Source organism: Leptodactylus fuscus, chromosome 9 (genome assembly GCF_031893055.1).
Source record: "Leptodactylus fuscus isolate aLepFus1 chromosome 9, aLepFus1.hap2, whole genome shotgun sequence".
NCBI lineage: Eukaryota > Metazoa > Chordata > Amphibia > Anura > Leptodactylidae > Leptodactylus > Leptodactylus fuscus.
In genome coordinates this window covers 74201734-74219729 of record NC_134273.1, presented here as the reverse complement: position 1 = coordinate 74219729, position 17996 = coordinate 74201734, and the positions used below count along the sequence as shown (strand labels likewise).

Genomic DNA, 17996 nt, shown 5'->3' with positions numbered 1-17996 from the left:
TAATTTTACCACAAAAAACTGGGAAAACTTATTGACTCGAGTATAAACCTAGGGGGGAAATGTAGCAGCTACTGGAAAATTTCAAAAATTATAATGGTTGGAGTTTTTGGGTGCAGTAGGTGCTGGGTGCTGGGAAAGGGGAGGGGGTGTTTTGGTTGTCTGTCTGCCCCTTCCCTGAGCTTGAGGACTGGGGTTTCTTCCCCCACTTGGAATTCAGCCTGGCTGACTATAGGGTATCTGCAGTGCTCCTATTAACCCCTTCCCAATGGAACAGGAGCACTGCAGATCCCCTATATTCAGTAGACCGGGCACTGTCAGACACAGGGATAGCTAATGTATATGTGTTTCACAGTAATTTTCTACCCCCCACTAAATTTTTTTTTTTTTTTTTGCTTGACTCGAGTATAAGCCGAGGGGGGCTTTTTCAGCATAGTAGAGTATATACGGTATATATAATTTTAGATAGATAGATAGGATTTCTACTATAGTATTAGGATAGGAAGACGATCACCCAAAAGTTGTTTTTTTCATGTTCCATTTCATCATTCAATTCCAATCATTACATTTGAATCTCATTTGGGCACAAGTTATTCCTCTTTGCTGTTCTCATACACATGCATGCTCAGTTCAGCCAAGTGAAGGGAGCAGAGTAATCCACCACCAGACACATGTGACATCTTATATCCCTTAGAAAATAAAATTGAGGTTCTCCGTCCACCATTGTCCCTTATTCCACTAAATCAATTTTCAAAAATTGGCAAAACAAATTGATACATAAAGATGACGTTGAAAAAACAGAAGACGTAAAAACCACACGCCAGATTTGTCTTTTCACCTTTATTTTCATTGTGTTACTGGAGAATTACCATACGGACATGACAAATAAATAAGAGGCGGCAAGCTACATAGAGACCATTCGTTCTTAAGACAAGATAAGGCACGGTTCTCGAATAACATGACTACATGCTAGGGATAGATTTGGCTTAATCTGTGCACGTCAGGACCAGGCCTGGTTATTGTGGCAGTGTTTCCTAGCATAGGAAGTTCCACCATTACCCTTAAAGTAGCCATCACTTTACATTGATAAAAACTCGTCAACAAAATTGCTGATCTGGCTTATTTTAGAAAGAAATTGTAGGTCATACTTGTCAATTTCACCAAAACATCTAGGAGGCTTATAAAAACATTGAGTAGTCTCCAACCACATGGATATGAAGGAGTTCTAAAAATAAATGGCTGTGTCCTATGCATGAAGCCGAAGAGGTTGTCCGATATGGACAATGTGCTTGTTTGAAGGCTCTTCTGATGCTAGCTCGTTCTCAGGGTTCCTGCAGACCCTCCAGCGATGACCTACTCTATGGGGGATCCATGTAGCAAGTGTTCAATTCCCCTACAGCACCTCAAGAGGTTAAATAGGGCATTACATTAAATAATTGGACTGTCCATGTAAGGTACAAACATGAGGATTTCTCCAAGGAACAATCTAGAATGGATGAGGGTCTCAATTCCGAATGAGAGACTATTCTTCACATAATAAGCGTATTTGAGAATAGGGTCAGACAAAACTTTCAACAATGGGTAAGGGCAACAAAGTCTTGGAACTGTGATCAAGCAAGTTCACATTAAACTAATGACGGGACCGACTGACTAAGGTGAGGGAGCCTCAATGGCAGATGTGGAAGAAGGATAAGGATTATTCTATTCTATTCTCAAGATGTCCGACAGCAGACTTCTCCTCTCTTCCCATACACATGTGTAGTCGGAGGGATAGTCATCAGCTGAGTAGGTATTTGGTCAGCCTTAGAGAACATGTCCAAATACTCAGGACTACTGTCTACATTTTGGTAAAAAGTCATCTTTTAGAAGGAACACTCCCGGGTACTATGATATTTCCAACTTTGTTGTTCCTCCGAGCGCACTGAAGCAATGATAGTAATGAGCGGTTATAAGAGCGAGCAGTGCTGTAAGGAGAACAAAAGGCCTATATTATACCAACGTCCATAATACAGCAGTCAGTCTTTATGAGCGAGATACATTTTGGCCTGTAATTTACTCTTACCGGGTCCTATCATTATCCACACCCATGTGGCATGATACAATTGTGAAGGTCTGCAATGACTAAAGATGGTCATATTGGAAAGATTCATCAGACTGGACTATCTAAGCTGATCACCATTATTACTATTAAAAAGAAGAGAATCCTACACGGCTGTGGCTCCATATGGTACAGATTCCTGAATACAGTGCTCAGCGATTACCCAATGTTATACCGAGTCCGGTCCCTAAAGAGAATTGCAGAATGCTCAACCTATCAGCTGTTTGACCTCATCGACCATCTTCCATGTGCTGAGGACATCATTTGTCACACGGCCATACTGGAGCTCCGTTCTTTCCAAATGAATGGGGATGAAGTACAATACAAACACACTGCCCCTATAATATGTACATTGTTGCGGCCTCTGTTGACTGGTGGTGGTTTCCCATGAATCGAGTATTGAAGACATATCCTATGGATAGATGATCAGAATACAAGTCCCAGTAACTCCTGCAAGTGACAATGACGTTCTGAAGAACCCGATTATTCTGGTGATCGGAAACATCGAGAGATACTTCTGATCTTACATTATCCAATCTCTCAGTCTGGTTTTCAGGCCATGGACAGGGATGCGGAGAAATATTAGGACAAACCAAAGTACTTTAAAGCTTTTCAAAAATTAGGATTATCAATAGAAAAACTAGGCAGAAGCCTCAATATCATGGATTTAGCACGAGGTCTAACCGGGAATAGCGGACTTAAAATCCTCTTAATTAATATGCAAATGAACACTGAAAATTAGAAACTCATTTCCAAAATTTACGATGTTATCTACTCTCTAAACATGATTAAATATATTTGTACAGTATTAGCCAGTGGATATGAAATATAACGATTGAGTCTTCAGTAGTTGATACCTTTTTAATGGCTAACAAAAACGATGAAAGTTTGCAAGTTTTCGAGACTACTAGGTCTCCACCATTTTTGTGTACAAATATGCATGCCTTCAGAAATTGTGTTATATCATGCCTGATGAAGGGACCTTAGCAGTCCTGAAAGCTTGCAATCTGTCATCATCTTTCTATTGCTTAGAGAGTAGTCAGCTTTGGGCCTTGATTCAGGATCTTTCTACCAGAGTATGGCCAAAAAAGATTCATAAGTGATGTTTGCATCATTTTTTTATGGTTGTGTTGGGCATACATTGCAAAGGCATCTACAGACCCCCATGAATGCAATATATACACCAAAAGAGTGCCAATTTGGCATACATTCAGGTGGTGTTTACCTTTTCATCTTTTTAGTTGTATTGAAAAGCATAGCCACAAAGGAACATATGCCACATGGGATACACGACATGTGCTTCTTTGGCATATGCATCAAGACTTAGGCTGAGTTCACACAGAATTTTTGTAACAATAAATTTAGATTTAAAATCAAAATAATTTTTTGTGTTATTTATACATTGATACTTAGTTGGTGCTTTGAGTTCACACAGAGTTTTTTGGTCAGGAATCCGTCTCAAAATCATCCACCAAAAAAAGCCTCCCAATAGAGGCTGATTTTGAGGCAGATTCCTGACCAAAAAAACTCTTAAAGAGCAATAACGCCTTCAACATCTCCAATTCTTCACATTCTTCAATAGCTACCACTCCACCGATTCTGGCACAGTCAGAATTCTCTAGCCCCCATTATCCACAAGCAATAATTTCTGATAGAAGAGAGCATCATTGTGCTGAAACTGTCAGGGGGCCGGTCCTAGGCTGGAACACAAAGACCGGAATCGCCCACCTGATACCAGAGAGCATCATTGTGCTGAAACTGACAGTCAAGGGGGCAGTCCTAGGCTGGAACACGAAGACCAGGACCACTCGCCTGATACCAGAGGCATCATTGTGCTAAAACTGTCAGGGGGCTGGTCCTAGGCTGGAACACGAAGACCAGGACCACTTGCCTGATACCAGAGGCATCATTGTGCTAAAACTGTCAGGGAGACCAGTCCTAGGCTGGTACACCAAGACCGGGACCCCTGCCTGATACAAAACTGTCATGGGGGCTGTCCTGGAGCATGAAGATCGGGACCACCCACCTGACAGCAGCGAGCAAAATTGTGTTGAAACTAACAACAACTGGTCAAGAACAGTGGGCTAGAGAAATAATTCTACAACACAATCAGTGGAGCAGAGCCTATTAAGATAGCAAAGAGTTGGAGTTGGTGGTAAGAGTTCCGTCTGGAGCATATGTTGGGAGAAATACAACGTGAAATGAGCCATAGTGTATTAGTGGAATGGAAATCGATCTTTAGGCTTGATCACATTTGCAGTTTCAAGATCTTTTCATGTTTTAAGCAAAGTATAAAAACATCCTTGTAAATGAAGAATAGATTTCAAAAAAATTTTTCTAATGGAAATCCAAATGTGAAGGAGCCGTCAGTCAGTATTATATAACCCTTCTGTAAAAAGCTGAGAAAACATTTTATAGAACAAAAACAACCACAAGTATGGTAGCGGTAAACCGCTCCTCCAACAGCGAGCCGACATTGAAATTTCACCAATTACGCAACTAACTCAAGGATTGGTATAATTAGCATAAAAAAAAGCAAGCCTGTAAAATACATGGGAAGCCAAGTCAGGTCTTGTCTGCATACAATGACAGAACTACAGAAGAAATGCAATAAAAAAGACAAAACGCACTTCGCTAGGCTCATAGGAAATGATCTTCCAATTCTCAAAAGAAACAGTTTTCTATATCAAAAGACATCAAGTTGCATAGCATTAGTCACAGAAGCAATACGGCAGGAGAAGACAGGCACTAGTTGGCTTTCCAGCTACCGTTGAAAACGTAGTCCCAGAATGCAATGCCAGTCCAACGACAGCTGGAGCGTGCCGTCGGTTGCCTATAATAAAAACGTCCATTAAAAAATGTATACACAAGTCTTCTGGATTTCTTCAGCCATAGTTTTTAAAATCTCCATAGGTAGTGAGGGTAAATCTTAGATCACTTTTTTCCCCAGCTTGGCCATTCTAATTCTCAATGCTGTGAGAATGGAGAGAAGAAAATAGAAAATCAGGAATGTTTCCAAAATTTTGCCTATTTACCTTTTCGGAAGGAAAAGGGAAAGGAGTGCCGAGCAGGATTGCCAACCCCTGACCAATGCTCTTCAAAAAGTTACCGAGGCCCAACTATTTCACATGATCAACATTGATCTATCCTATCTTATAGGATGGTAAGACTTTATATACAAAACAATATATCCGCACCTTACCAATCTCCTGTCGCTCCTGTGCGGATTTTTTTTTAATGCTCTGGCTACTTAGTCCCCCCCTGGTGTCCACTTACCTGCAGAGATGGCTGGTCCGGTGCCCGGTGTTCTCGTTCTTCTTCACCTCGCTGCCCCCTGCCTCCCAGGTTAGGAGAGTGTGGGCGGGTTAGGAGACTATGGGCGGGTACTGGGAGGGGAGATGTCACGTCTCTCCGCCCTGTACCCGCCCACACTCTCCTTAGCCACAAGCCCCGCCTTCTTCCTAGCTCTTTAAACACTAACCTTGGAGGCAGGGGCAGCGAAGCGAAGAAGAACGAGAACACCGGGCACCGGACCAGCCATCTCTGCAGGTAAGTAGCTACTAGAGATGTTAGCTAGTCTCCCATTAGAATGAATGGACGCAGCCGGCGCGCAGGGGATTAAGGCTGTGTGCCGGCTGCTTCCATTCATTCCTATGGAACCACAGTGGAGCCTTCACACTGAGTATACACTCCACTCAGAATGAGCGGAGCGTATACTCAGTGTGAAGGCTAACATTCTTAGCTTTTCCCACAATGCTTGGCCAGTAGCAAAGCATTGTGGGATATAAACACCGATCTCGATCCCACCTAAAAAGATCGTGTTCAGAATTCCTATGGCGATCGGAATCTGATCTTTTCTGAACACGATCGCTCAACCCTAATTACTGCCCATCGAAAATGACCAGTAGGGGACCAGAAAAGCGTCAGCACAGGAACAGCAGGAGGCTGGAGAGGCAAGTACAATTTGTAAGTTTTTGGAACAAAAAATTCCTTTAACAACGTGTATTCATCAGATGAAAAAGGTGTGCTCGGACTAGAAACTGGCGTTTCACCAAGAAGAGCGTGTGATGGTTCGATTGTCAGATTCAATACAAAGTGACAATTTTGCAAAAATCAATGGAAATTTAAAAATAAATAAAAATCTAATCTATAGATTTGTCGAAATTCACAGCTATTAGGGAATACGTTTTATGCAATCATCTCTAGACTACGAGTATTATCCGCTAAAGGTTGGCAACCATGCTACACCGGCGTAAGAGAATGCAGAACAACATACCTCAGCATAATTTCCAGTGGCAAAAGTAGAAGTTTACAAACAATTAGAAATGAGACTCGTGAAAGCATATCCATAAGAGAATCAGAGAAATGTGCTCCAAATGTCAATTACATTCTTACTGTAATTGAGATCATGACTTTGTAATTAATATTATTGTGCTTTTATATCCAGCGTGACATGGAGTGCAAATTTAGCTTTAAAGAGAACTCAATTTTTTTTTTGCCAAAATTCACCATTTCCACCAAATGGCCACTACTTACACTGCAAAGTGCAACTTCTTCAAATGGTCTCCAAACAAAAACGTCCATATAATAGGATGACCTGAGCTTTACAAGAGCTTGATGCCTCGCTAAGACTACGTTCACATCAGAGGTGGAGGTTCTCTTAGGAGCTTTCACCAAAACCCTGGATGAAAAAGTGCTACAAATGCACGCCCCAATGGAAACCATTGCAGTCAACAAGATCTGTAATGGCGTCTGTCAGGTTACAGATCAGTCCACAGCTTGCATTTCATTTTTATGTTCCTGTGAACGTAGCCTAACCTCAGACATCACTCTCCAAACCGAAAGACCATCTATATCTTCACAACTATTTTTTAAGTTTCAATGTATCTACATATGTAGCAAAGTTTAGCTTGAAAACTACAAGTTATCAATGTCAAGATAGCTTTGCTATATTTGTAGACATTCTAGGTCTACAGCAAATCCTGTGTGTAGTCATGTGATGCTACTTTTACCAATATAGCAGATGAGGGGGCGTTCACACTTGTGCCCGTGTCCGCCCTCCAGGTCTCCGTTATGGACAGGGGACGGCTTCCCAGCGGTCAGTTTTACAAGCCATTCATTTGCATGGGGTGTTAAAGCCAGCCACCGGTGTCCGTAGGCAGCCTCTCCGCAGGGAACTGTTTTTCGCTTTTGCATGGACACAAATTTCATCCCCATAGGATGGAGCCCGGCGGGTGGATATGGGTGCGACCCCTTAGCAAGATGTTGGGACAGGTGAATGGTTTATATCTACACACAGATTTTGTTTCTTGTCTGTTACCATGTTGATGCATAGACCTGCAGAAGAGTTGTATATTCCGTAAACTTTTAAAACAAGACTATTTGCAAAGTTGCTTTTTTCCGCCATTTTAGACGCATTGGAATTAAAATGATTGTGAAGCTGAGAATTGCCTATAACTTAGGAACAAAGGTTTTGGTATTAAAGGAGAATGAGGTATTTTGGCAAAATAATGACAGCGGGTATCTAGTGATTCCGCTGACCCAAAGATTGCAGTCATGCAAATTTATCTAATGTGAAATCATCGTATCAAACATGACAGAATGCAATTTCTGCCCATGTTTGCTATTGCAATAAACAAAAATGACAATTGATTTGTGTATAATCTCATGCTGATCGCTGCTGCCGACATGAAAGCCTCTGATATACGAGTGCGGAGAGTGAGGACCTCATGGTAGCAGCCGCCATCAGCAGAGATATATACCGGCATGCGATCCTTATCAAGGGGATTCTCACCACTTACCCATGGATGCGCCATACACGTGTGTGGCAATAAACTGGGAGCCAGAAGACTTCTGACATTATAATGCAGTTGTCCCCCGGTCATGTATGAACAGGGAATTGTAGTTAAATCTTTACAGGAATTTGAAAGAATTACAACAACCTAAAATATCTTAATTCAGTAGTGTTTAGAGTTAAAATCTTGACACGGACTGGACCAACAAGTGACTTCATCATCATGGACCCATTGTGTGTAAGGCCAAGACCCCAAGTTGCAGAAACGCAGCTTTTTCGTATTGCAGATTTTGTAAGCCAAGGCCAGGGGTGGATTGAGCAAAAGGTAGAAGTAGAAGAACTTCCTATAGATTTCCAATTCCTTTTCCAGCCAATATTGGCTGGAACACTGCAACAAAAAAAAGTTGCGTTTCCACAACGTGGGGCCTCAGCCTAAAAAACATTACATTATAGAACAACATTTACACCTCTTGACAGGCCTCTCACCTGTTAGGGAAGGGTCCTCAGTACCATCATCTAGGCTTTGTTTGGAGACTGGGATATAGTTATGGGGCCCCAAGGTGGCCTCTTGTTCTCGTAAGGATATGGAGTTCTTGTATGGTTGAGGACATTGCAATGCGATATTGTGTGGCGGTACTTTTTGTATGGGATTAGATGGGATGGAAGGATTAGAAATATGGAGTGGTTGAGTTTCAGGGACATTAACAAGTTCTTTGGTTGTTCTTTCTTCCTCCTTACTATATTCCTCATCGTCATCAATAACAACCAGTTCCGCCCGGATGACCCCTTCATAATCAGTGAGTGGCTTGGTGTCGTTTTCATCAGCATGCTTATACCCCATGAAAATCATAGTAACCGGCTCGTTGTCATCTACGTAACAAGGTGTAGCATGGACAATGTTGTAATGCATGTCATCTTCTAGCTCCGTGGATGGAAGTGCCACAATGTCATCTGCCGAGCTCCTAAACGTTGCTTCATGATGAACCTCCGCGTTCGTTGCTTGTCCATTCTGCATGATGACTCTTGGCTCAGAAGATCTTAGATCTTTGGGATCAGGTGATTTAGATATGGGCATTTCTTCTGCAACACTAAGACTATGACCGTTTTGATGTTCGGTGATGATAGGTGAGCTATGGCCATTTAACTTGGGGGAGACTTGGCCTTTGTGGGTGGCAGAACTGTGGAAGGGATTTGAGAATACTGGTTCATGATACTCCGTAGGAGACTGTGTACTCCGCTCTGTAGCTTTCCTCAGAAGATCCTCCACTTCTACAGGGGCAAGACTGTCTAGTCCATTATTGACCATCTTTCCTTCAGAACTTACTGCATATACAGTCTTTCTGCCATCGTCGTAGACTTTCACTCCTGTATCTTTTATTTCAGTGGACGGCACCGGGATTGAGGAGATTACCGTGTTTTTACCGGTCTTCAAATCTTTCTCAACTTTGATTTCCATGGCAAATAAAGCTATATAAACATAAATAAATATTATACTGTGTTATATTTCATATTAAAAGGGGTTTCCAGCCGCAAATTGATTTTGCATAGTGATAAGACGCCACATAGCTGGTAGTGGACGGGCAATACCGCTCCTATTCAACCATAGGACTGGTGACACTTCCACTGCATAGCAGTAGTTCCAGGGCGCTGCAACGCCGCTCCTATTACTTGACTGCATATACACCCTGTCCAAAGCCAATCTGTGCAAGATCAGATTGTAGGACCCCTACAGATCACATACTGATCTAACCTATACCTATCCTGTGGATACTCATTAGTATGAAAAATCAATTTTGGTCTGGAAAAACGCATTTAAAAAACATAGGATACAAAATTTTGCAGACTTCATTAGAAAAGGGTGAACCTCACAAGATTTGGTTTCCAAATATTTGGAAAATTTGGCCACAAGTTTCATTTTGTACTGAGTATAGTAAGTTCACCTTTGCTCAGTTCTCGTCTCGTCCTGTGTACTTTCCGAGCCTCTTCCAGCCTCCTGTGTGATGTTGATGTGCCCCATGTGACAGCTGAGGTCCAATCATTGGCCTAAGTGGTGACTTGGGTCCAGTGACATCACACAGGAGGCTGGAAGAGGCCCAGGAAAGAACACCAAGCACCCAGAGGGTGACCAGGAATGGTGAGGAGAGGAGAGTAGGAGTGGGTTTTATATTTCTGCATCCTGGGCTGCCACTTATTATACTTTGGGGTCTAAAGAAAATTGGGTGATCCGGTTTGCTCATCTATTCAGTTAACTTAAATGACCAGAAAAAGTGATATTATGGATCATCGTATTTAATTCAATGTCTATACTAGATACTGAGATCTGTATGGCTTATACGAAAAAAATTCCTTTAAAAAACATCTGTGTGATGTACCGTATATTACTCTATAATCCTTATTTTATACCATGCTTTGTGCATACTATATGATATGGTTATCTAGAAAGCACCTATGTGAGCGAGATCTTCCAGTGGCCCAATCATTACTTCTTCTATAGAGATCTCTGAAGGTGTCCGGACATCTTAAGGCTAGTGGCCAAACCCTTGTTCATAACAGCCATCCTTCCTGACTCCTCTATACACAGTTGCCTGATAATACCTTGGTTTTCAAGGGGGAGAAGGAAAAAAGATAAAGGAGATTGGCCGCAGTCTACAAAGGATTTGGCATGTTGACATCGGAGGATTTTACATAAGGGTGATAGTCAATAACAAGAAACATCAAAGCCAACTTTCCTCTAAGGTGTTTGAGCCTCTTAGTACAAATAGAAGATCCGCCATGACTAGGAGATGTCTGTCCCACCAGAAAATTCACATCAGTCACTGGCTATAGTATTCTTCCTACCTTTCCGTGCCTCCTCCCCTTCCTCAGTTTGTGCACTCTCCATTCTTCTGATAAATGAAGGCTTATAGGACGGTGGTAAGTCAGGGATGCCGGCATAAATATCATAAATATCCTTCACTGGTTCTGCGCCAAGCAAAAAACAGAAATGAAAATACTTTCCGAAATATTTATTGTTACATAATTGACAAAGTTGGATGAAGACGCAAGTCCATCAAGCCCAATCTATAAACCTACAAAGTTGATCCAAGGCACCGCCCAAAAAAAACCCCAAAACCCCATGAGGTGGACACCAATTGCCCCATCAGAGAAGCATACATGCATATATACATACCTTCTCGTACTTCAGCTTTCACGGCCTGACAAAGATAAGATAAGATAATTACGTTGTAGTTGGAGATGTTTATCATCGCTACAATATCACAATATGACTATTGTCCAATGTATGAGATTTACAGCCTCTCCTATTAATCCATCATGTGGTTCCTATAATTATTTGTAATTAGAAGTGTCTCTGTTTGTAGGATGGATATAAATCTTCTAGACCACATCTGGCTTTACAGACCTTTATTATATCTTCTGTTGTACGTTCCACGGACTTCAGCCTCTGCAGGACTCGCACTTCTTTAGCCGACAGCTGTGTTTCCTGCTTCTCCAGATCCTCGATTTCTTGTTCGAGCCTGAAATTAGAACACATTCCTGTGATTAAGACGCCTGGAGTCCCTCAGACTTTGGTACATGCTTGTGATCTGTACAGTTCCCTTGTACCGGACAAGCTCATTTCATTTACAGGTATTTACTCCGACTTGTTTGATATTTAATGCTCTTACATTCCTTCCATTCTGGATTCCGGCCGAAAAACAAAAATTTGCAATTAACTTAGAACTGAAAGGGTCTGGAATACTTGTATCGCAGAACACACCATGCTCCTCACATTCATCTTGTCCAGCTTTGGACATGGAAAAATTATATATATTTTCCAGGGTACGAGGAGATCCAACAGTGGACCATGACTGTGACACAATAATGGGCTCCAATAATTCAGCAGAAGACAACCTTGGGTGGATCTTATTATGACCATCCATTTGGCACGAGGGTAGATTTCTTATATGATGTGATTAAACAACTATTAGATCATACCACTATGTCCCTTGTGTACAATGATAGCAACCAAGGCTGTGTGTCTTTAAAGGGAATCAGTTACCAAGTTTGGGGCCCCTAATCCAGCGGCATGATTTTATATACTTTCCTTGGCCTCAATTGGTTGGAGCTGCTAGAGAAGAGTCATGACTTATCTCCACTTGAATAAAACTTTGCCAAATACAGATGTGACTAAGGTCCCCAAGTTTGACCCCCTAAACCCAACAGCATAAGAACATGCTCCTGATTTAGAAGGCGCAAATCTGGTCACAAGGTCCTTTTAGAAGTGGCCATAGACATATTCTATATAGATGGTTCCTCAGGATCATCTCCTCCAGTGGACCCGGGAACTCTAACCCAATACTATTTTCCATATTCTGGCCCCTATACCCTGTTTTCCAATAACATAATGGAATATAGCATCCATTGCAAATGCAATGTTCAACAGGTTAGATGAGATTAAACAAAGACTCCAATGCCAGACAGCCTATGGACAAGGATGGTGGTGCTTTATATTTTCTAATACCCTGGACATGGAAATGACCATTCAACGTGGTCAAAATCCGGTACATGAAACGAGAGACCAGCATTGTGTAGAATCAGATGAAGCGGCAAATAAAGACTCGGTTTTACAAGTGTATCGAATGCGAAATAGATGTTGGAATGTGTCAAGTTGTAACATGGGCCCAACAATGGTCGCATTATACAGAAGCATGAGAATATTATCACAAGTGTATCTGCTAAAGTAGGACAGGAGATCTAATGTTCATTGGATATTCCACTAACAAGACCAGACAAAGCTTGTATCTCAATGCCTATATTTATTCACAACATCAAACCCATTACACAACAACCACCATAATTATATCCTAATGATATCCCACAACTACTGTTTGCCCAAGGCTCTTTCCATTGCCAACACCATTGTGTGTATGACCTTCGGTGTATCCCGTGTCATTTCAGACAACAACTGCGGTTATCTCATTTTTGATTGAAGGTTCTTATGAAAGGTGATAAATACGACTTGACAGATCTAACCACCATCAATGGTGAGATCTCCGACCACAACCACCTACGTGCCAACACCAAAGAAAAACCGGTCACTTAATAAGAGGACTGCAAGTGTCAAAAAATTTTGACCGCATAAAAGGGAAGTGAAGATGCAATTTGGGGCCCCTTGTGTTAGATTTATGCAAATTAGGTCAATGTAAATGAATGGAATGAATGGAATATTGGACATCGAAGCTTCTACAACGTTACATGTGACAATAGCTTCTCGCCAGCTGTACACAATACTCTACAGACCCTCAACTTTTCAGATTTCTGTTGCTGTATGTTGTTTACAGTCACAATATCAGATGTTTATGACCTACGGTTAAACATTACAAGGTACATAGCGCAATACAAGGAGATCCACCTTACAGGTCGTGTTCATTACACAGAGTGCTATTGTATAAGAACACGCTCCGCCAACACACGGCTCATTAATAATGGAAATGTCTAATCCTCTTCTCTACTTTATACCCGTTCCAACAATAATCTTTCCATTCGAGACCATCTATAGCTAGAGACAAGCTGCAGCTATGTAGTGACTAGAGATGAGCGAGTACTGTTCGGATCAGCCGATCCGAACAGCACGCTTGCATAGAAATGAATGGACGTAGCCGGCAAGCGGGGGGTTAAGCGGCCGGCCGCCGTCAAAGTGGAAGCACCAGGTGCATCCATTCATTTCTATGGAGCGTGCTGTTCGGATCGGCTGATCCGAACAGTACTCGCTCATCTCTAGTAGTGACTTTAATATCCATGTTAGAGAATTTATTACATCAGAAATGTTCCCTTTAATGGTTTTAGGATCAAGTCACTTGTCTTTATGACATCTTTTTTACTTCCGTTTTCCGAAAGCCATACACTTCTCACTTTTTCATTGGTCTAATTTTTGCAGGATAAATTGTATTTTGTAATGACGTTATTTAATCCAACATACAATATACTGGGAAATTGGGGGGAAAAAGTATCAGAATGGGGTGGAATTGAAAAAAAAACTGATCAGATTTCAAGGCAAGCATGAAAACTCCAAATTCTGCTGCAATCTGGCAACGTATTCAATCCCTATGATGACTGTGATAATGAATTTGCATGTTAGGATATTGCTAGTTACATAGGCAGAAAAGTTGTATTGAAGGTATAGATGCCATTGGACTCTAGCCCTGTTTGTCTGCGCACCCATTTCTTGCGGTAGAAGTCACATATGTTGCTCAGGATTATAGATAAATAATCTTCAAATAAGCCCCAGGTAAAAAAGCCGTCAGTCTGGTAAGTCGCAGGATTATGACGGGGTATCGCATTGGATAAATCAGTGATACCGGCGTGCTAACTTATCTCACTCTTCATATTAATAGCATTATAACTGCTGGCTATCATCATTACATGGGGCGTTAATACTTATGCATTTATAGATTTAGGACTTAAAGCTGATCGAGCTGCAAAAGATGTCCATAGGTATTAGACTGAAGTGGAGAAAAACGGAGAATCGGGGGATTCTGACACTGGCCAGGTCTCTGCTTCTTATGGTGGATCACGTATTTAGCCAGGGATCTTCCAAGCTGCATTTCTGGTTTGGCCAAGATGGGGCCAGGACGTACAAACCAACCGGGACCCATTGGTCACATGTACAGTATGAGCAGCTTATCCAACTGTAATGACCAATATGGCCCACGTTGTGTATGTCTACATGTACAAACCCTTAAAGGGAGTCTGCTGAGAAAAGGAACTTCTAATCTGTATGGAAATGAGCTTTTCAGTGAGCCCCGGGCACGGCCGCGCCTGCCAACACGACACAATGGAAGTTTAATTTACAGGTTGTCTAGAGAGGGAGTTTTCAGGGAAGATGCAAATGGATAATCCCATAGTTTTATTAGAACTTTATAGGGCAAAACTTATAGACATAATATACGGTAATCTCCACCTCCATAATACAGGCACCTACAAAGCTTATGTTTTCAACTGCAAGCAAAATTATAATTCTCTATATGCAAATGTTATTATCGGCAAAGCACATTTCCATATTGTATGTATTAAGAAATGCAGAGACGCTGACCTTTAGTTTATGACAGGAGCTGATATGAAGAATCGGATAATACACTGACAATATACAATGTAAATAAAATGCACAATTTCCATATTAACAATGTGCTGCTCCCTGACCATCTCATATTTTTTTGATATCATTGAATCGCTACTTTTTCCAATGGAAAGGAAAATCTTAAATATCAACGTGAAAGCAAATCTTTTTTATTATTATTATTATTATTATGTGAATTAGATTTATTATCTCTAATTATTATTATTATGTTGTAACTGTAAAGCAGAGTCTCCTATGAAGATTCCAACACAGATGTGAACCTAGCCGCCTTTTGTATTTTTGGGGGCATTTTGGATCCACACCATGCCTTATTATCATTTACTTTGTTGAAGAATGTACCGATAGCTCCAGTTCGGGGGCACATAATGGGAAAGCCGAAAGTGCGCTGAATTCAATGCACTATTGGCTTTGTGGTGGTATATAAAACCGCATTTGCCCGAGGACATGAAAGTCCTCTAAGTAGGACTTTCCACCTTCTCCACCTCTTTGCATCATTGAGTTCTTCTCCACCGATTCTGACACAGTTAGGTTTTTTCTCTAGCCCCCACTGTTCCTGAGAAATCAATGCTGTTTAGGCTCAGGACCCAACATGCCAGGTAGACTTGGGCGGTTTTCTGGAACCTTAATTCTGATGACCTATCCAACCCAACCCACATGGCCAAGGGTGCAATTCCCAGCACACCCAACTGAACTGTGGTGCCAATCCTGACCTTGTGTTGTAGAATATCCTCCGGTGACCCTTTCTTTGCCCTATTGACATCCCGTCCTCCTCTAGATGATAATCATTGTATTTTATCATCTGAACACTTTGTACTATGACACTCTGTAAATCAGTCAGATGGAAAGATAAAAACAGCAAGTGTGACGGAAGCCGAAAAGGTCACCGCACTTTACTGCCGGCTCTATTGTATTCAATGTGCTGAAACTGTGGCGACATCTCTAATCTACACACTGAAATAAAATGTTCTGACGAATACAGATTTCCTCTTAAATGCAAAAAATAACCTTAAAACAAAATATCAAGTTGATATGAAACGGGTTGCCCATATGCAGGGCCGCCATCAGGAATTTTGGGGCCCCATACAGCCTAAGTGTCTGGGCCCCCCCCCCCCCCCCGCCATTTTAAAACGACCTTATTTTGCGACATACCAATTCTGTATCACATTTCCCTTTATTTAGCAGCATTACAAGGCTTAATCAGATTCTATTTGCAGGTAACATCTACTATGTGTAGAGAGCCAGCACCATCTATAAGAGCTCTCTTAATAAATCCTCAGGGCTTTTTCACATTGCGTTTTTGGCCTCCCTTGCCGGGATACGTTGGTAACCAGTCAGAATCAGCTGTCAACTTATCCCTGCACAAAGAACTGGCCATTAAAAAAAAGGGGGGCCTGCAGTTCTCCGTGCAGGGATAAGTGGGGAGCTGATTGTGACTGGTTACCAACGTATCCCGGCAAGGGAGGCCAAAAACGCAATGTGAACACTCCTTTAAAGTGAAAATCCCACCCCCAAACAGGCTGCAATGCTAGTAACATAGCAGCCTACATCATTATTAATACAAAGCACACATAGCTTTGGAGCTATTGTGTGCTTTGTAGTTCTCCAGCTAAAAACTTATATATTATATATTATTGCCCCAGCTTCCTCTTCGCAGTGCCGCACACCCGATGTCCCAACAATCCCCCTCCCCCCCCCCCCGTCCACCCTCTAACATCTTTCCACTGCCCCCAGTACCCATATCTCCCAACTTTTGAAGAACCAAAAGAGGGACAAAATGTGCGACACGCTTTGCGCGCCGCGGGAAATTTAGCCCCACCCACTGTTATGTTGACTCCGACAACTCATTAATTTTTCATGTGCCCGCACACTGTATAATCCTCCTACAGTCACCTGTAAACTATATGTCCCCCCTCCGTCTCTCCCCCAGCTTCATATACACCCTTCATCTGCCTCCAGATTCATGTCCCCCCCATCTCTGCCCCCAGATTCATGTCCCCACATCTCTGCCCCCAGATTCATGTCCCCCACATCTCTGCCCCCAGATTCATGTCCCCTCCATCTCTGCCCCCAGATTCATGTCCCCTCCATCTCTGCCCCCAGATTCATGTCCCCTCCATCTCTGCCCCCAGATTCATGTCCCCTCCATCTCTGCCCCCAGATTCATGTCCCCTCATCTCTGCCCCAAGATTCATGTCCCTCCATCTCTGCCCCCAGATTCATGTCTCCACATCTCTGCCCCCAGATTCATGTCCCCCCAACTCTGCCCCCAGATTCATGTCCCCCCTCCATCTCTGCCCCCAGATTCATGTCCCCTCCATCTCTGCCCCCAGATTCATGTCCCCTCCATCTCTGCCCCCAGATTCATGTCCCCTCCATCTCTGCCCCCAGATTCATGTCCCCTCCATCTCTGCCCCCAGATTCATGTCCCCTCCATCTCTGCCCCCAGATTCATGTCCCTCCATCTCTGCCCCCAGATTCATGTCCCCCCAACTCTGCCCCCAGATTCATGTCCCCCCATCTCTGCCCCCAGATTCATGTCCCCATCTCTTCCCCCAGATTCATGTCCCCCCATCTCTGTCCCCAGATTCATGTCCCCCCAACTCTGCCCCCAGATTCATGTCCCCTCCATCTCTGCCCCCAGATTCATGTCCCCCCATCTCTACCCCCAGATTCATGTCCCCCCATCTCTGCCCCCAGATTCATGTCCCCTCCATCTCTGCCCCCAGATTCATGTCTCCACAGCTCTGCCCCCAGATTCATGTCCCCCATCTCTGCCCCCAGATTCATGTCCCCACATCTCTGCCCCCAGATTCATGTCTCCACAGCTCTGCCCCCAGATTCATGCCCCCCATCTCTGCCCCCAGATTCATGCCCCCCATCTCTGCCCCCAGATTCATGCCCCCCATCTCTGCCCCCAGATTCATGTCCCCCCATCTCTGCCCCCAGATTCATGTCCCCTCCATCTCTGCCCCCAGATTCATGTCCCCTCC

The 17996-nt window shown here is 42.8% G+C and overlaps 1 protein-coding gene across 1 annotated transcript in view; it reads right to left on the bottom strand.

Moving 5' to 3' along the window:
• Window positions 1-834: 834 nt before the first annotated feature.
• Window positions 835-17996, bottom strand: part of PALMD (palmdelphin) — a 30259-nt gene continuing 13097 nt past the window's right edge. Inside the window, exons 4-8 of the mRNA XM_075287618.1 lie at window positions 11290-11404; window positions 11059-11083; window positions 10728-10850; window positions 8376-9356; window positions 835-5068 (exon numbers count right to left, since the gene is read on the bottom strand). Of these exons, the coding sequence (XP_075143719.1) occupies window positions 5025-5068; window positions 8376-9356; window positions 10728-10850; window positions 11059-11083; window positions 11290-11404 (1288 nt within the window). The 3' untranslated portion in view covers window positions 835-5024. The remainder of the gene's footprint in view (window positions 5069-8375; window positions 9357-10727; window positions 10851-11058; window positions 11084-11289; window positions 11405-17996) is intronic.